This window comes from Larimichthys crocea, chromosome I (genome assembly GCF_000972845.2).
Source record: "Larimichthys crocea isolate SSNF chromosome I, L_crocea_2.0, whole genome shotgun sequence".
Taxonomy (NCBI): domain Eukaryota; kingdom Metazoa; phylum Chordata; class Actinopteri; family Sciaenidae; genus Larimichthys; species Larimichthys crocea.
The window spans coordinates 29,341,771-29,356,798 of record NC_040011.1 but is presented as its reverse complement, the minus strand read 5'-3'; the positions used below and the strand labels follow the sequence as shown (position 1 = coordinate 29,356,798).

Below are 15,028 nucleotides of genomic sequence, written 5' to 3'. Positions count from 1 at the left end.
AAGTCACCATGTTTACTACCAAGACCAGAGAAAAACTAATCCACTCGTGACTTGGTTGCAATTTGGTTCAGGCCTGAACCTGCAGGTAAGGCTCTATTACATCTAAACAGGCCCATTTCTTTATTTTCTGAAAGGATTCAGAAAAGTCAAGCTCCACCAGATAATGTCCATTCTTTTTTTCATTCACTTTTACAGTAGAATGCAAAACAGCTACAGTAGCTCCTGAGTAGCTTGAGGGAAGCTGTGAGGCTGTCAGACCATCGATGGCAATGCTCCTGCTATCTTGTAACAGTCAAAGTCGCCCACACGAGAGATGAAGACAGCCGCCTTACTGAACACACAAAAAAAACAGACACATACATACAAATGCACATAACGTGCATCACAAAAATGCCTTAGGGCTACAGACATGAGTAGTGTATCATCAAAAGTTCATTGAATCACTGTAATCTTGGGCTAAATCTTTTCACTTGACGGATTAACTGGAATATCAAAGAACACAATGCAATATAACTAAACAGAGCTGATCAGGAGCTGTGATAGGGACTATGTATCGGAGAGATAGAGAGACTGAGAGGGAGGGAATAGGATCTGCTTCTTGCTCCCACTATTCCCCTCAAGGCAACGTCAGGATAAATCTTCTAAGGGATTATCCCAGCTACACAATGTTCTCTGTTCTGCCCATTGTTCGCCTCTTTAAGCACAATTGATAAATTAGTTATTTGTATTGTGGATGGACGAAAGTCAAACAATGGATTTTCTTCTGATTCGTCTGGTTTGGGAAGCATCACGAACAACGCACTGAATATTTTTCTTCCTGTGCCAGATTCCACTGGGTAGACATTCATGAGTCTGTATACGATTACAAATTAGAGTAGGGAAAATTTAGCATGCCAGAACTTTGCTTTTTTTATTACCTAATTGCACCTTGCAGATATGGTTTGCAAGTACAGAAACTTCAGATGTTTCCAGGCTCAAGAAAGGGCACTAAGCCAGCAGGAGCTAGACAATACTATGCAGTTGAGATGCTCTGCTACCCTAATTTCAGTTTGCCTGCCAGCTCAATAGGGGCCCAAATCAGTCTTAAATGAGTTACACATGGGATCAGATATCTCTGTGGGAACCCTTCTGCTTTTTAATTTAAGGTAAACTAATAGCTTCATTTATTTGTAATTAGAAAAAAATAATATCCTGCTTTAAAACTGTATCATGCTATCCACTTTCTACTGGCAGCTCACTCTTCAATAGTTCATGAATTTTAATTCATTTCGGTGGTTAGGCCAATCCCCCAGTTGTATGAAGCGACAGAGAGTTTTAGTCAAATTGAATTACCCTCTGTGTGTTTCACTGCTCTCACCTCCTACTGTCTCTATTTCCTTCATTCTCTTCCTCCTCCCTTCCTTTTTTCTTTCCTTTCATTTTACCCTTCCTCTGCTTCCTTATTTTAACCACCCCTTACAACTTCCTTATTTTTCTTCAGAGACTGCCTCTAGACAGCAGTAAGTTGTATGTCTGTGTTTTAACTCTGGTTGCCCCTAGCACATGTAAATGACTTTGGTACTTGATGTTTGAAGAGAAAAGATGAAGAAAAAAATCCCTAAGTGCAAAATCAAATAGATAAGAGGCAGGATTTTTTTTACTGACTGCAGAGAAATGTGTGTCTTGACATGCGCTGCCTTTTATGTTTTCCTTTTAAAGTAGTCAAGGACAGTTAGTTTTGGAGGCATTTTTATCCTAAACGTTAAGGATACATTTATGGGTTTCCATTTCTCTGACATAAAGTTGTTTTTATTTTTTTTTTATGAGAAATCTTATACAAGGAAAACAGACATTGCTTTAACTTTCACACTAAACATTCAACTGATGCATACAGGTTGGCTCTTGTGTTATCACCCATCCCCATATGTGTGGCCCTGCCTCTGCAAATAGACTACAGAGTGAGCACACATACATAAGCAACCAGCCACAGTCGTATTTAAAAATAATTTTAAAAAAAATGCTAGAGAGGAAATATCTCACATTTCAGGAAGTTGGTTGCTCAGTGTGTTTTGAGTCTATATGGCTATATGACCCACATTACACCAAGTCATTCAAATGACCTCTGAGGTGTTATCTCCAAAAGGCAAACATGGCAGCATTACTGCCCCCTCCTCCTTGCCAAGGATGCCAGAAAATATCTGACTTTGCAAAGATCCAGTCTCGCTGCATCTGCAAATTCATGTTTTCAAGGTCAAATGTTGCATCGAGAATATGGGAGATAATGGTATTACAATAAATTATGGGAATACATCTCTTACACAGTTCCAGACGAATAAATCGTAGTTCAACAGTCTTCAGTGATAAAACTAGGGACAACATAGCATGTCCTGTGGTAAGGACAGTAACAACCTTGGTGAGATTTAGAAAGAGCAGCACGAACAAAAGGGATACGATTTGTAAGAGGTTAAGGTCAAAGGTGCAATGAGAACAAGATTAACATTTAGACTATAAAATCTAGATGGTTTAGAGGGTAGGGTATGTCTTGTGATCCCTCTTAAGAATCTGTTCTTAACTTTTGGTGTTGAGCACTTTGTCCTTCTCTGACCTGGATCATCAGCAGTAAACCCATTAGAAAGAGAACACCAGATGACAAATACCCCAGGATCATGCTGAGTATTCATCTGCCACATTTGTCTGTGTGACAAAGCATTTCCTGCTGGCAGGAAGGGTCATCTTACAGGGCCACCATGCATGTGGCCAATGGATATGTATTATACATAACTCAAAATCAACTCTCTTGATCTCATTGACGATGTCCATCATCTATTATGATGGAAAGAATGACCAGGCTTGGACACATTCATCCAGTGAATCCCACAGAGGCTTAATTGTCATTGTCTGGAGGGAGATACTGGCCTCCATTTCTTCCCAGTGTGTGTCTATGTCCTGAGACAAGTAGTTGAATATTGACAAGTGGATAACACAACTTAACCAGGGAAGAGAATGGACACCCCTGGCAATCTCTTTGTTGTGTCTAAAAATAGTGAGTCCCAACGGTGTCTCTTGGAAAAAGCAGAGGCACACTTCATTATTTCATTATATCCCCCCTACTCTGATTTACATGCACACCAGAGGAAGAGTAATTTTTATCTGAGTGTAATGGCTATGGTGAGGAGCTGAGTGTACTGATCCCCAGCAGAATGGCAAGGCACAAAAACAAGCCAGAGATCCACTCAGTACATCCAACCCTCAAGTGGCAGACATGATCTCATGTTATCCATGTTTCCCCTGAAGCCTTGAGGCATGTATGCATCATGTCAATGAGACCTGGACTGGGAAACTCAGCCTTTTCAGTCACCATGTTAAATAATGTATCAAGGAGCCAAATGGAGTTTAATTTGATACGAAACCAGGATTCAGTGTTGCATCATCTTTTCTGTTATGCCCAGTGTCATTCACTTGGTGTTTTATTTTCTCTATATGTGAGGCATACTTCAGCACTTGAATGCATTTGCATATCCCCTAAGAGACAATGCATAATTCTTTACTCATCTTATTGCAATGACTCACTGGCATTGCACTGCATTACTGTGCATTTCCAATGATAGTCGCCATTGAACTATTTATGACCTCAGTGACTCTCCCTTTGTGCAGTCAGCACCCATAGAGAGTACAGTGCGATATTGGACACATGAGTAGCAGCATGCTGTGTATCATTCATCGATTACATGATTTCAGGCCAACTGAAGTGTAAAAATATGAGTCTCGTGGCCCATATCTGTGAGAGCTGGATGTATCCAGAAAATAATGTGTGGGAAAGAATATACCTTTACACAAAAATGATTTGTAGAGTTGAACTACCAGCACTCTAAAGACCTTATGTCATGTAAGGAAGGAACAACATGTTTTCTTGCACGTCCCAGGACAATAAGCTGCTGAAAAAAATCACAGCCTGTTCTCACAGGTGTATTTAATCATCCTCACACTCTTTCCAAACATGTTATCAATGGCCAATGTTTGCATTGAGGAGGAATCCCACAAAAGACTCCCAAAGGATTTGCAGACATTGGTCGATGTGAGTCGAGGGAGGGGGTCAAACAAATGTGGTGTGTCTGGGTGACCTTAATCACTTCCAGGTTCATCCAGGCTCGGATTTCACTTGTGTGCCTTATTTCAGGTCACTGCCTCAAAGTCAAAGTAGGGCACAGTCATTATCTGAGGGAACATAACACAATCATCCACACAATACAATAAGGTCGACACAATTCACTGAAGTGCTGTCCATTACCTCTGGGCTTGAACACATGTGCTCCATCACAAGCACTGCCTGTCTATATGTGTGAAGCATAGGTAATGTATGTAGTGAATTTGTCTGTAATACATGTGCAATTCTCTTTGATGCTTGGCTATTTTCTCGAAGATAGAATGTAACCCCAATCACAGCAAAACAGAGGCAGGGAAAAAGTGATTTCAAGAGAACATAGTAGAAATTCCAGAGTCTGTATACTTGGGCTCTTATGAATAAGTAGTAAGAAAGAAGTACAAAAAAAGAAGACTAGATCATTATGGGCAAATGGTAGTGAGGTGTACTCATTCTCTGAACTGCTTTAATCACATCAGATTGGATTTGTGCAAAAGAAGACCTTAAACCAAAATGATGAAAGTGGTGATATTCTTGTCTCATTGGTTTTTCTTGTAAAAAGGTAATGGAGAAACTGCAGTACCCCATAAGGAGAGTGTGTAAATTAAGTCAGTTATTTTTATTTATTTATTTTTTTAAAGTTACTTTTACAACCAAGACATGATTCCAAAGGGATGATAATAAAAGAGGGTGTATCAAGGGGTTTGTGAAAATCACATATTTCCCACAAAATTCATGGAACAGCATGACGTGAAGCCATATCACTTCATAATGACTGTCTAACCAGTCAAGCAACAAAGACCTCTGCTACAAAAAAAACTGTCAAAATGACATGTAATAATCTATCTGACTGAACTTGGGAATGAGTTGCTGCTCTTTTTGAAGACTGCATGCACATAAATTCTTTATGACCATCAGTGAATATCACACGCATTATTTAAGAAGACTCTTCAAAATATCCCTGATTCTATTATCCTTTCATGTTTCAAGCTCTAGCTATCCTTTCACTTTATTGTGGGATAAGATGCCAGGCACAAAAACTTCATTTTACACTAGTACCTACTGTATAAAAGCGACTTGTTATTCAGGTAAAGATATTAAAGAAAGCAGAGCACCTTCGGATAGGGAGAAGTGATTAGGTTGAAACTTTGTTAAAGGCTTAGAGATGTTTGTTTTTGTTTGCCGTGCAAGGTAATGTTGTGGTTTCGACTCAAAGAGCCAACGATGTCCTAACACTGGTACAAGTAAGGATACAAGCTATTAGAACGAGCTGTAAAATGTGTGTTACCGCTGACTGGCATTAGCTTTTTGTGGCTCACCATCTATAATTCCCTGCTAATGGTGCTATGCATACAGTACCTCTTTGCAACCAGCAACCAGTTTTCATACACATTTCAAGCCCAGGATATGCTGTGTATTTATATTATGAAGAAGCACTTAAATAGTACAACAGTGATGACATGAAAAAACGAAATTACTGCATTAATCACAGCAAGTATGACACAAAGATATCAGGCTGTGGATGTAGTTCCAATTATAACGTATAATGTTCGTGGCTCTCATACAAACTGCTTCGAATGAAATCAGATATTCACATTTGCCTCAAATGGTTGTCGCAGAGTAATTTTTGAGTGTTCACTTTGAACCCTTTTGCTTGTCGCTGGATGAAATGAGAGCACAGAAAGAAAATCAGCATGTTATTGTGTATGTGTGGATTAACTTTGCACTGTGTACATGTTTGAACGGGATGCATTCAGGGACTCTGCTTGTCTTAGGTGTTTATGCCCCAGATTGAGCCTGACAGCTATGCACAATATCCTGTTATAGAACACAACCGCACAGACAAAGAAAGAAGGAAAGCCTTCAAATGCTTTGTTTAAACAGTGCTTCCGCATGTGCAAACCTTTCCACAGTCATCCTACTTATGTCATGGGAAGCTCTAATTAGTTAATGGGCTGATCTCATTAGAGAAATGCTTTTGTTGCAGGTGTCCAGTCCGAACTGAGAAGATTGCCGGAGGCATAAGGTTAGAGAGGTGGACTTAGGGAACCAATGTAAGGGACTTAATGGCTTATATCTAGTCATGCTTATATGCCTGGATGCAATCAGATGTATGGCATTATCACAGTTATTTAAAAAAAAAGATAGTTCACTTTGGAATTTTTACAGAGAACCAAAATGCAGTAAACTCCAGCAAACAAGAGCTGTCTTGGCATCTGTTGTGATTTCCAACACGCCTGATGCCTTGTGCGACTGAAACACTGAATTTTTTTTTCTTTCTTAATCTTCAACATAGAAAAGAATGAGCTTGCCTCTGTCTGTATTCGGCAGAGGTCAGCACACTCACTGTTCAGCCCTTAAGTGTTACAATTACCCTGGAGAAGATATCCGGGTTCACACGGGTGTGTGTGTCATCATATTGAGGAACAGGAAACATCAAACACAAGTACTTATGGCAATATCACTCATGGGATGTGTTCTCACTGCTGGATATGTTATGTCCACTGCATCAGAGCAGAGGGTGTTTAAAACACAGCGATTAGCGCAGTGTCCGGTTAATTTTAACAGGGTTTGCAATGGGAATAATCAGGAATTAGGAGTCGACATCTACTTTAAATCGCCTTCTTTACGCATTTGTGGGGGGATACTGTCAGGAAGGAAAAAGGCAATTGTCTGCGGTTTCCCGATTATCCTCTGCAAAAGCCTATAATCTGTCTGAAAGTACTTAAAGAGTCAAGCAGCAAAATAAACAACATTGATTATCATCCCACTGTTCTTTTTTTTTTTTTTTTCCCCGAAGTGGACCATGCAGAGAGGGAGGGGGCTGGAGGCTAGGGTTGCGCCTTCCCCCGTCACCACCATCTGCTTGGGCAAATGTTAAGGCAGGCTAAATACCCCCTGAGTCCTCTGTTCAAACCAGATTATCAGCTATTCTAAGGAGGCGGATGAGCATCTTATCATCTCCAAATCTCTTTTACAAAAGCAAATCAAGAATTCTGAATGAGGATTACCAGGATTACGGGGGACACAGACATGGCCCTTCTTGGACATTGTCTTAAACTGTTGCCTTTCAGTCTGGCTACCTTCAGCTTGCAGACATGCAATGACTGAATCTGTTTGTGACATGGTCCTTAACACTGGTTAATTCTTTTGAGCTCAAACAGTACTTTCAAGAGGTTTTTATGACACAATACACGGTACATGGTTAACATGCTGGCACATCTAGTATAGCACTACAGTGTTCAAATGCATTCATTTCTGAGTGTTGGAAACTGAACTCATTTAGTCGTAGAGCCTGGTTACACTTCAGAAAAGAGCCTCTGCTTTACAGAACACTGACAGCATCACAGTGTTGAACAATGACCCACAGTGGGACGTGGCTAGGTTTGAAAACTGCATTTATTAGCCCCAACAGCATGATAGATTGCTGGACAGGTTTTCCATGGAAAGCTTCAAAGAGAATAAAATGAGGGACAAAATCCAACACAAACAACATGTATGTGGCTGTAGCTTAGTTGCAGATGTCCACAGAATGCAGATGCACCACTGGTGACCTGACAGTAAAATCATAAATAAATGTTGCCTTTCTCTTTGACTTGTCTTTTTTGTATTTTTCATGTTTGGAGGGGGAGGGCTCTTGTTAAATCTACATGGGCAAGAACTGAGGTTGTAACCTTGTGATTACTTCAAAGAAGGGTGGGATGAGGGAAATGGAGAGAGTCATGTCTCCTAAATAATTCTTGTAAAGCTTACGGTTACAAGTGGAGTAACAAATATTGAATAAAACAATCAAACACTGACAAAGCCATGCCAAATTCACGAGTATGTAGGTATCAACCGAGAGGGCATCATTAATCCTACATGAGCGATCATGGTGGATTTCTCTACTTGGGGTATTTTTGGGGTTGAGACAGACTAACTGTCTTGCAGGCATCCAGCAAACCATATGCTCCTAGCACACTATCAGCAACTACTGTTTTAGATCACACTTTTAACAAGGAACAAACAATTGTACAAGCAATCGATGTTCCTCAGATCCTCGCTCCACAGTCACACCTCGTTTAATCAACAGAATTGTTTTCAATGAAAACAATCTCCGGGCTGTAGAGCTACTCAGTGTCTCAGAAAGAACCACTCGGCGGGCTTCCACACTGATTTGATTGTTGCACACACAAAGGTAGCTAGACCACCGCAGCTATGGGGGATGATTGAATTATTCAGTTTGGCAGAGATTTGGCAGCAATTGTGTGGAGTGTTGCTTTGAGTGGAGTGCAACAGAAAGACAGCATCTTCTTGTTTCCTGCACCACTGCACAACACATGCATAAATAGTCCCTGCTTAGACAGCCAGTCGGTATCGCTTCAGGAAAACTTAACATCATACCCTGTACATGCTTGCTGCTTGGCTAATTGACCTCCACCTCCACGTAGACATCAGATGATAAATATAAAGCATCCATCATACTTCATTGAAATGAGAGGTAGGATTTCTAAAAGAAGCACAAACACAAAAAAATACAAGTTCCATGTTTAAAGGTCTCTTGTGTATCTGATGTCACCACCGAAAAACGTACAAATGTGCTTGAATTCACCATTCGCTATTGCTGAATTCACAACTTGTAGAAAAGGAGAAACAAATCAATACAAACTTTCAATCGCTGATTTTTTTTTTTTTCAGTTCAGAGAAATGTCATAAAATACCCATAGTACAGCTCAGATGACTCAATGCATGTTGATCTTTTTTTTTATGTTTTAGCTGAGACAGCAACTGCAGCGATCCTTCATTTTCGAATAATCTGTAATCTTGAATTGTCATTCTATACTGTCTGCTGCGGACGACTGGGATCTCAGTGGCAAACATGAGTGACTGGTAAAATCAATGTAATGTGAAGAGAAATACGGGTTTCATCATCTTGATAGCTCCTTTGCAATGTTATCCACATGAACAACAAAGATGTTCCAGTTTTATGTTGCGTTTATCAGAGGAAAAGAATTGATAATATGGGTGAGGTACTGATTGCACTGATTGCATTCTCAAGGTTGTGGAAAGTCACTGGGATGTGCCTTGTGTGCTTTTTTTTTTTTTCGGGATGACAACCTTTATATGTGGTTTCTGACTCATCTGAGACAACAATGAGGGTGAGCATGTACTCTTGATTGCAGTGCATCTAGAAGGTTTATATTACAGGAAACTGCTGCATATAACATAACAAGCTTTATGGAAGATGCCTTATAGCCATCCTTTGAACGGTGAAATAAAGAAAGGAAGAAAAAAAGATAGAGAGAAAAAAAAGAAAAAACATATAATTAATGAAGACCATATGGATAGCCTTACTACCACAGAGCACTGAATTGCAGCATGTGTGTCTGTGCAAACTCCCATGTGTAGGTCTGTATACGTTGCTCCATCTGCAAACATCATTGCATTAAATATAATCAAACTTACAAACATATAGCCAGCTTGCTGGCCTGTTAGATGAAATTGAATACCGCATCCTTATAAATCATGAATCAATATGTCAGCAAAGAATCTCTGGAAACACTTCCCTCCGTGATATACTGTACTACAACCATGGGACAACCTTTATAAGACATTTTATAGATGATAAAAATCACCGGGAATACACTTAATGTGAGCTGACCAAAATCACAAGCACATGCTGAGAACAACTGCACATTTCTGCGAGAGACAGCAAAGTGGCCCAAAGACATACCAAAGACATTTTTTGTTAGAAACCAAAACCAAACAAACTCCTTTTCACTAAATCGTCCTTTCCTCTCATCCCTTTTTTCTGACCTTTGACTTTGCACTCTGAAGCCTGAGAAAAATCCATTTATCGCCTACTCTATCTTCATGCACAAATGTTAAGACTCATTAATGCTGTGGCTTTGTTGGAGTTTTTTCTTTTGTTTATGGCTCATTTGAAAACATTTCATTAACTAATTATGCATAACACGAAAAATCTAATCATAATTTATCTAGCTCAAAGACATACAACTACCTATGATCTACCCAAGTCTTTTTTTTTTCTTTAACTAAGACCGAGGCATTTAGCAGGTTTACATTTATCTAATAATAGAAAGCTGACATTTATGCACTCTCTATATGAGAATGTTCTACTTGAGCGTGCACCATTTTCTCAAATCACAGAGGACACATTACCCGAGGGAACTGATTAGCTCTTTCTCAGTTTTAAAATATAAAGCAACTTTGATAAGCAATTAAACATTTTCTGTTGTCTCTACTCTGGCTTTGTTTTATGCCTTTCAAGTCAGTATTTTTGGATCAAATCCGCATAAACACTGCCTAACACAGTGTTAGAGCGGTGGTTATTGTACCCTGTAGCATCAGTCTTCCTCTCAGATGTGTAAAACCCTGTGTTTGTGCACTACTGTACATCATAATAGCAGGGTTATCATTATCAAATCATCATTATCAGATCTCATGGAGGAGAAAAAAAAACAAAAAAACAAGTTGCGTTGTTCCAAAAAAAGATTCCGTGATGCTGTTTTCTGTCTTGCACTTCAAAGGATGCGCTCCCACCAAATTTCCATAATTTTTTATCTGCAATCTGTTCCTAATGAGCGATGTATATCGAAACCATTTCCTTATTTCCCACTCCTAGTTAAGTGGTATATTGTTGCAAAATTAAAAAAATAAAAACGAGGTATGGGCAGTTTTTCTATAGCTAAAATGAGCCGATTAATGATGTCCAAACTAGCAGAGCCACACATACTTCTACAGGCCACAGCCTGGCATGCACTAAATCCTGCTGGTAAACTGTACATGAGAAAAGAAATGACTATTCTACAACATGTGTTTTGCTTCATTTTAGTCTTACTGTTATCACGAAGCAGATAGAGTATAGTGTGCAGAAAACTGAGCTGACTGGGTGTGGCAGACTAATATTGAATGCTCAAAAACAATGAATAAGAAGAGTCGTCAAAATATGCAATACAATGCAAAAGACTTTAATAAATTTCAGAAGCGCACACATACATAAACAAAACATTTACAGTTTTCTCCACACTGGCAAATAAAAGTCAATTACAAAGATCATGTAAGGTGCATATTGTACTTCACATTGAATAAAAGTGAGGTTGTCTGTCTCCCTTACAAGGACAAAAGCTCTCCCCATGTATGAGTTTTTTTTTTCTTTCCACCAAAAGATCAGGCAAATCTAATCATTACACAGTGCTAGGATGCTATGTATAATTCATACTGTGGCTCCTACGCAGTAGTGAATACATTTGATACCATAATTACATGAATATACCTCCTTCAATAATAACAACTTGCCTCACAAAGAGGCAACACACATAAAATTAAAAGCTTTAAAACAGACATAGTCTGAAGAACCATGACATATGAAGACTGGACCTAAATCAAAAAGGCTTATGGTCCGTGCAATAATTTCCTTTAACTATTTATAGTCTGTCACAAGAAGGGAAACAGCCTCTGGTCCAGTCCATCTGTACATTTCCAATTGAATACACAGACTATGTCTATTTTAATGAATCTAATTCTATGGTTATATGTATGTACTGTAGGTGCCTGTTAGGCCTTACCTATCAAAGCAGTCTTTAGCTTACCAATTAACAGGACTATTGAACAACAATGCTGCTAACCCATCAAGCCAGTTACTGGTGTATACTGTAGAAATGATTCTAGTCAGGACATACTGTACCAATAATGATTCTATAAGTGTAGAAACAGTAGAAGCAAAATGATGCTCTGGACAAAATGCCTAAGAAGTAGTAAGTGCACCATAGTGGATTTTCTGTCAAATGTGAACTTATTGCTGTTTTTAAACTGAAGCCTGGATTACCTTTTATTTTGGTGTTCAATGTTCTTCTCATCAGAAATTTTCTTTTGTCAGCGTAAATAAGTGCACAAAGTCAAGTCATTTTTGCTTAAGCCCACAAACTCATATTAAAGACTGCCCGAGGATTATTTTTCTTTTTCTTTTTTTTTCTTTTTTTTCTCTTTACCATCTGGAGTCATTTTAATGTGGATCTCAGGTTAAATCACTTCCGAACTGGAAGCAACACACAAAAGGTTAGGCTTAGCGCTCTTCAAATCTGCCCTACATAAACAGCTTTTGATTATAACCCCAGCAGTTAGTCCCCTGTGATTGTGGCTTAGCTCAACGTATTAAACTTGTCCTACCATTCCTCCCAGTGTAATAACAGCATGGCGATCAGTAGCACGGTGGAAAAGCACTACACATGGTCGTGTTGTGGGGCCATGCATATTTCTGTAACGTTAGCCACGCTCTTCACTAACAATGCTATCAGTGGCATCAAAAGTGGGATAGAAAGAGGCGAAAGTTGACAGAAAAGGTACACTGTGATGTGGGCTCGATACTAATGTAAGCCTACAGGTTGTAGACCTTGCAGCATAAATACATTATAAGTCATTAGTTCCATGAGCAAGCCCAGATAGAGCAACGACAAATAATACAAAAATCAGAAAGTAAGAAAATAAAATAGCCACCAGGCAGTTTTGAAATCAAGGCAAAGAAATGGAATCAATAAATATAAACACCATCAACTCTGTGATAGATATACATACATACATATAAACATACTTTACAGATCTACTGACTGTATTTGACACCTATTTTACAGAGTGGGTGCTGGATTGGGACATTTTTCGAGGAGGGTTCAGGGCATACAGTATCATCCTCACTGACACAGGTAAGTAATAGCATAGGACTCAATAAAGCATTTCAAACTTCCAACAGATTCACAGGATGAGCTTTGTCAAGATTCAGGCAGGCAACATGAAGCGTCTTTCTTTTTCTGAGATTTTTTTTTATCCCCCCTCCAAGTTCATCTTTTCTCTCGATTGTATGAAGAGGTGGGGTTTGAGGCTGTAGAGACAGTAAAGTACTTGTTTCACCTCTTCAGTTCTTGCCTTCCTTCTTTCCTCCCTCTGCCCTCTCTCTCTTTTTCTCTCTTTTCTCTCTTTTTCTCTCTTTAGGTAGTGGGAGCTAGAGATTGATTTTAATCCTGTGGGAGCGAGCTGTACCTGTGCCACAGAGTGTGCCATAGTGTGGTGGTTTCAGTGCCGTCTCCTGAAATATAGAGAGACAGACAGATATAGGGAGATTGTAGTTACAATATCATCGAGCTCTGAGCAGCCTAAGCTGTAGCCTTATCAGTGCGAGGCTACGCTGAACACTGAAGAAAAAAATCTCTGAAGAGAGTGTAGAAGATATATAAAAACGAAAGCATTCTTCAAGGCACGGCTGGCAATCAAGTCATTATCTTGTCAGGTTTCCTTGAAGAATGCTATAAGTGTCACAAGATTGTGCATTTTTCCTGTACTTATCAGAGCATGCAATCTTATCCAATTATCACTCCCAATTTGTCTTTTTGTCTCCCACCACACTAGTGCAACACTCTTCATTTCCCCTCAAAAAGCCATTTGGATCAATTTAGGCCCACTCTTTCTTTCGGACCCTTGCCAGTAGGTCCTCTGATATGTACAGAATATGACATTTTGCTGTTGCTAAGAAGGTTAACAACACATCTGCCAATATCTGAATCAGGAAGAATCTGACCCGATAGTGCTTACATTAGCAAGGCACAGTGATCACAGATGCAATGACTTAACAGAAAAAAGAAAGAAAAAAACAAACAATGATAATAAAATAAATAAAATAAAGCCACAGTCAGCCACAAGCATTTAATGCTGGCATCAGATTTGATTAACAAGCCTAGTTAGCCTTTTAAAATCATGGCTTCTACCCCTGGCTATACACCCACTATGAGTCAGCACTAGCACTTTGTCATCAGACCATGGGTGGCTAGTGTGAAAGGCCCATACCGTCGCCCACACGGATAAATACGACGATATGCAAAAATTTTGTTTGCTGCCCTTGTTATCCAATGCATTTATAATATGATCTTTTTTTTTTTTTTTTTTTTTTTTACAAAGATAATACCATAAATTGCATTATAAATAAAGCATAACAACAACATTTGTGGTCTAAGGGACGTTTAATCAAACTAACGGAAGCGTATGCGATACTACAAAAACACGAACAGCAGTTTCTCCCATATTGAGTCATAGGAGGTTAGTTTCGTTAAGCAGTGACACTACGTGCTCCGTGGCCAGAGAATTATGGGTCAAACAAAAGAATGTATTAGCCTTTTTATACCCTGCATATTCATGGTGATGTCTGAGATCACTCAAGCAGGGTGGTACTCATTTGATCTGCCTCCGCTAAAGCACATACTCACACAAGAGCTTATCATCACTGGAGGCAGATTGACCTCTAATATCATGGGGCAAGGGGTTAAAAGAAAATGATGAGATGTGTAAAAACTGAGGAGTGGAGGGAGGGAAGGGATCATTTGCAAATGCAGTTCTCGCTGTATAATGAAGCCATATGGTGGCACAAATCTGTAGTCTCTGAAGTATTTTTCACAAGCGTTGCTCTTCATCAGCTACATCTGTAAAGTCCCTGAAAACATTTTGGTGACCTTAAACCATAATCACTTCCTCCCTTGTTATTCCATGGGTGGGCTTTTTGTTTTTGCTTTATTTTATTTTATTTTTTTCAACTGCTATAGGTGTGTGGACAAGTGTGGGACAATGAGATCACTGTACAGCACCATCTGTCACTCTGATGAACAAAAAGGAAAACACAAGAAGCCGCCTGTGATCTTTGCTTTTGGACTTCTGGTATTACGTTTAGGCTCAAGACAGAATAGATAGCTGGCACTGACAGACCAAACACAGCTTTTGTTTTAATAGCCACACTTGAAATGATCTCCTCAAATTCTCGAGTGCTCATATTATCCTTTTTTTTTTACCTCCTCACATAAAAGCAACAATGACACGTCTTGAAAGAGTGCTGTTTTTAAGTGATGTACTTTAGAATTTGAAAATAGATTT

General features: G+C 39.2%; 1 protein-coding gene across 2 annotated transcripts in view; it reads right to left on the bottom strand.

Moving 5' to 3' along the window:
• Positions 1 to 15,028, bottom strand: part of pcdh11 (protocadherin 11) — a 124,604-nt gene that overhangs the window by 91,050 nt on the left and 18,526 nt on the right. The window contains exon 4 of one of the 2 annotated variants that reach the window (XM_019265425.2): positions 10,837 to 13,199. The exons of the other annotated variant lie outside the window; for it this stretch is intronic. Within the exon in view, the coding sequence (XP_019120970.2) occupies positions 13,116 to 13,199 (84 nt within the window). The 3' untranslated portion in view covers positions 10,837 to 13,115. Of the gene's footprint in view, positions 1 to 10,836; positions 13,200 to 15,028 lie in introns of those variants that run through there. 2 annotated transcript variants of the gene reach the window in all.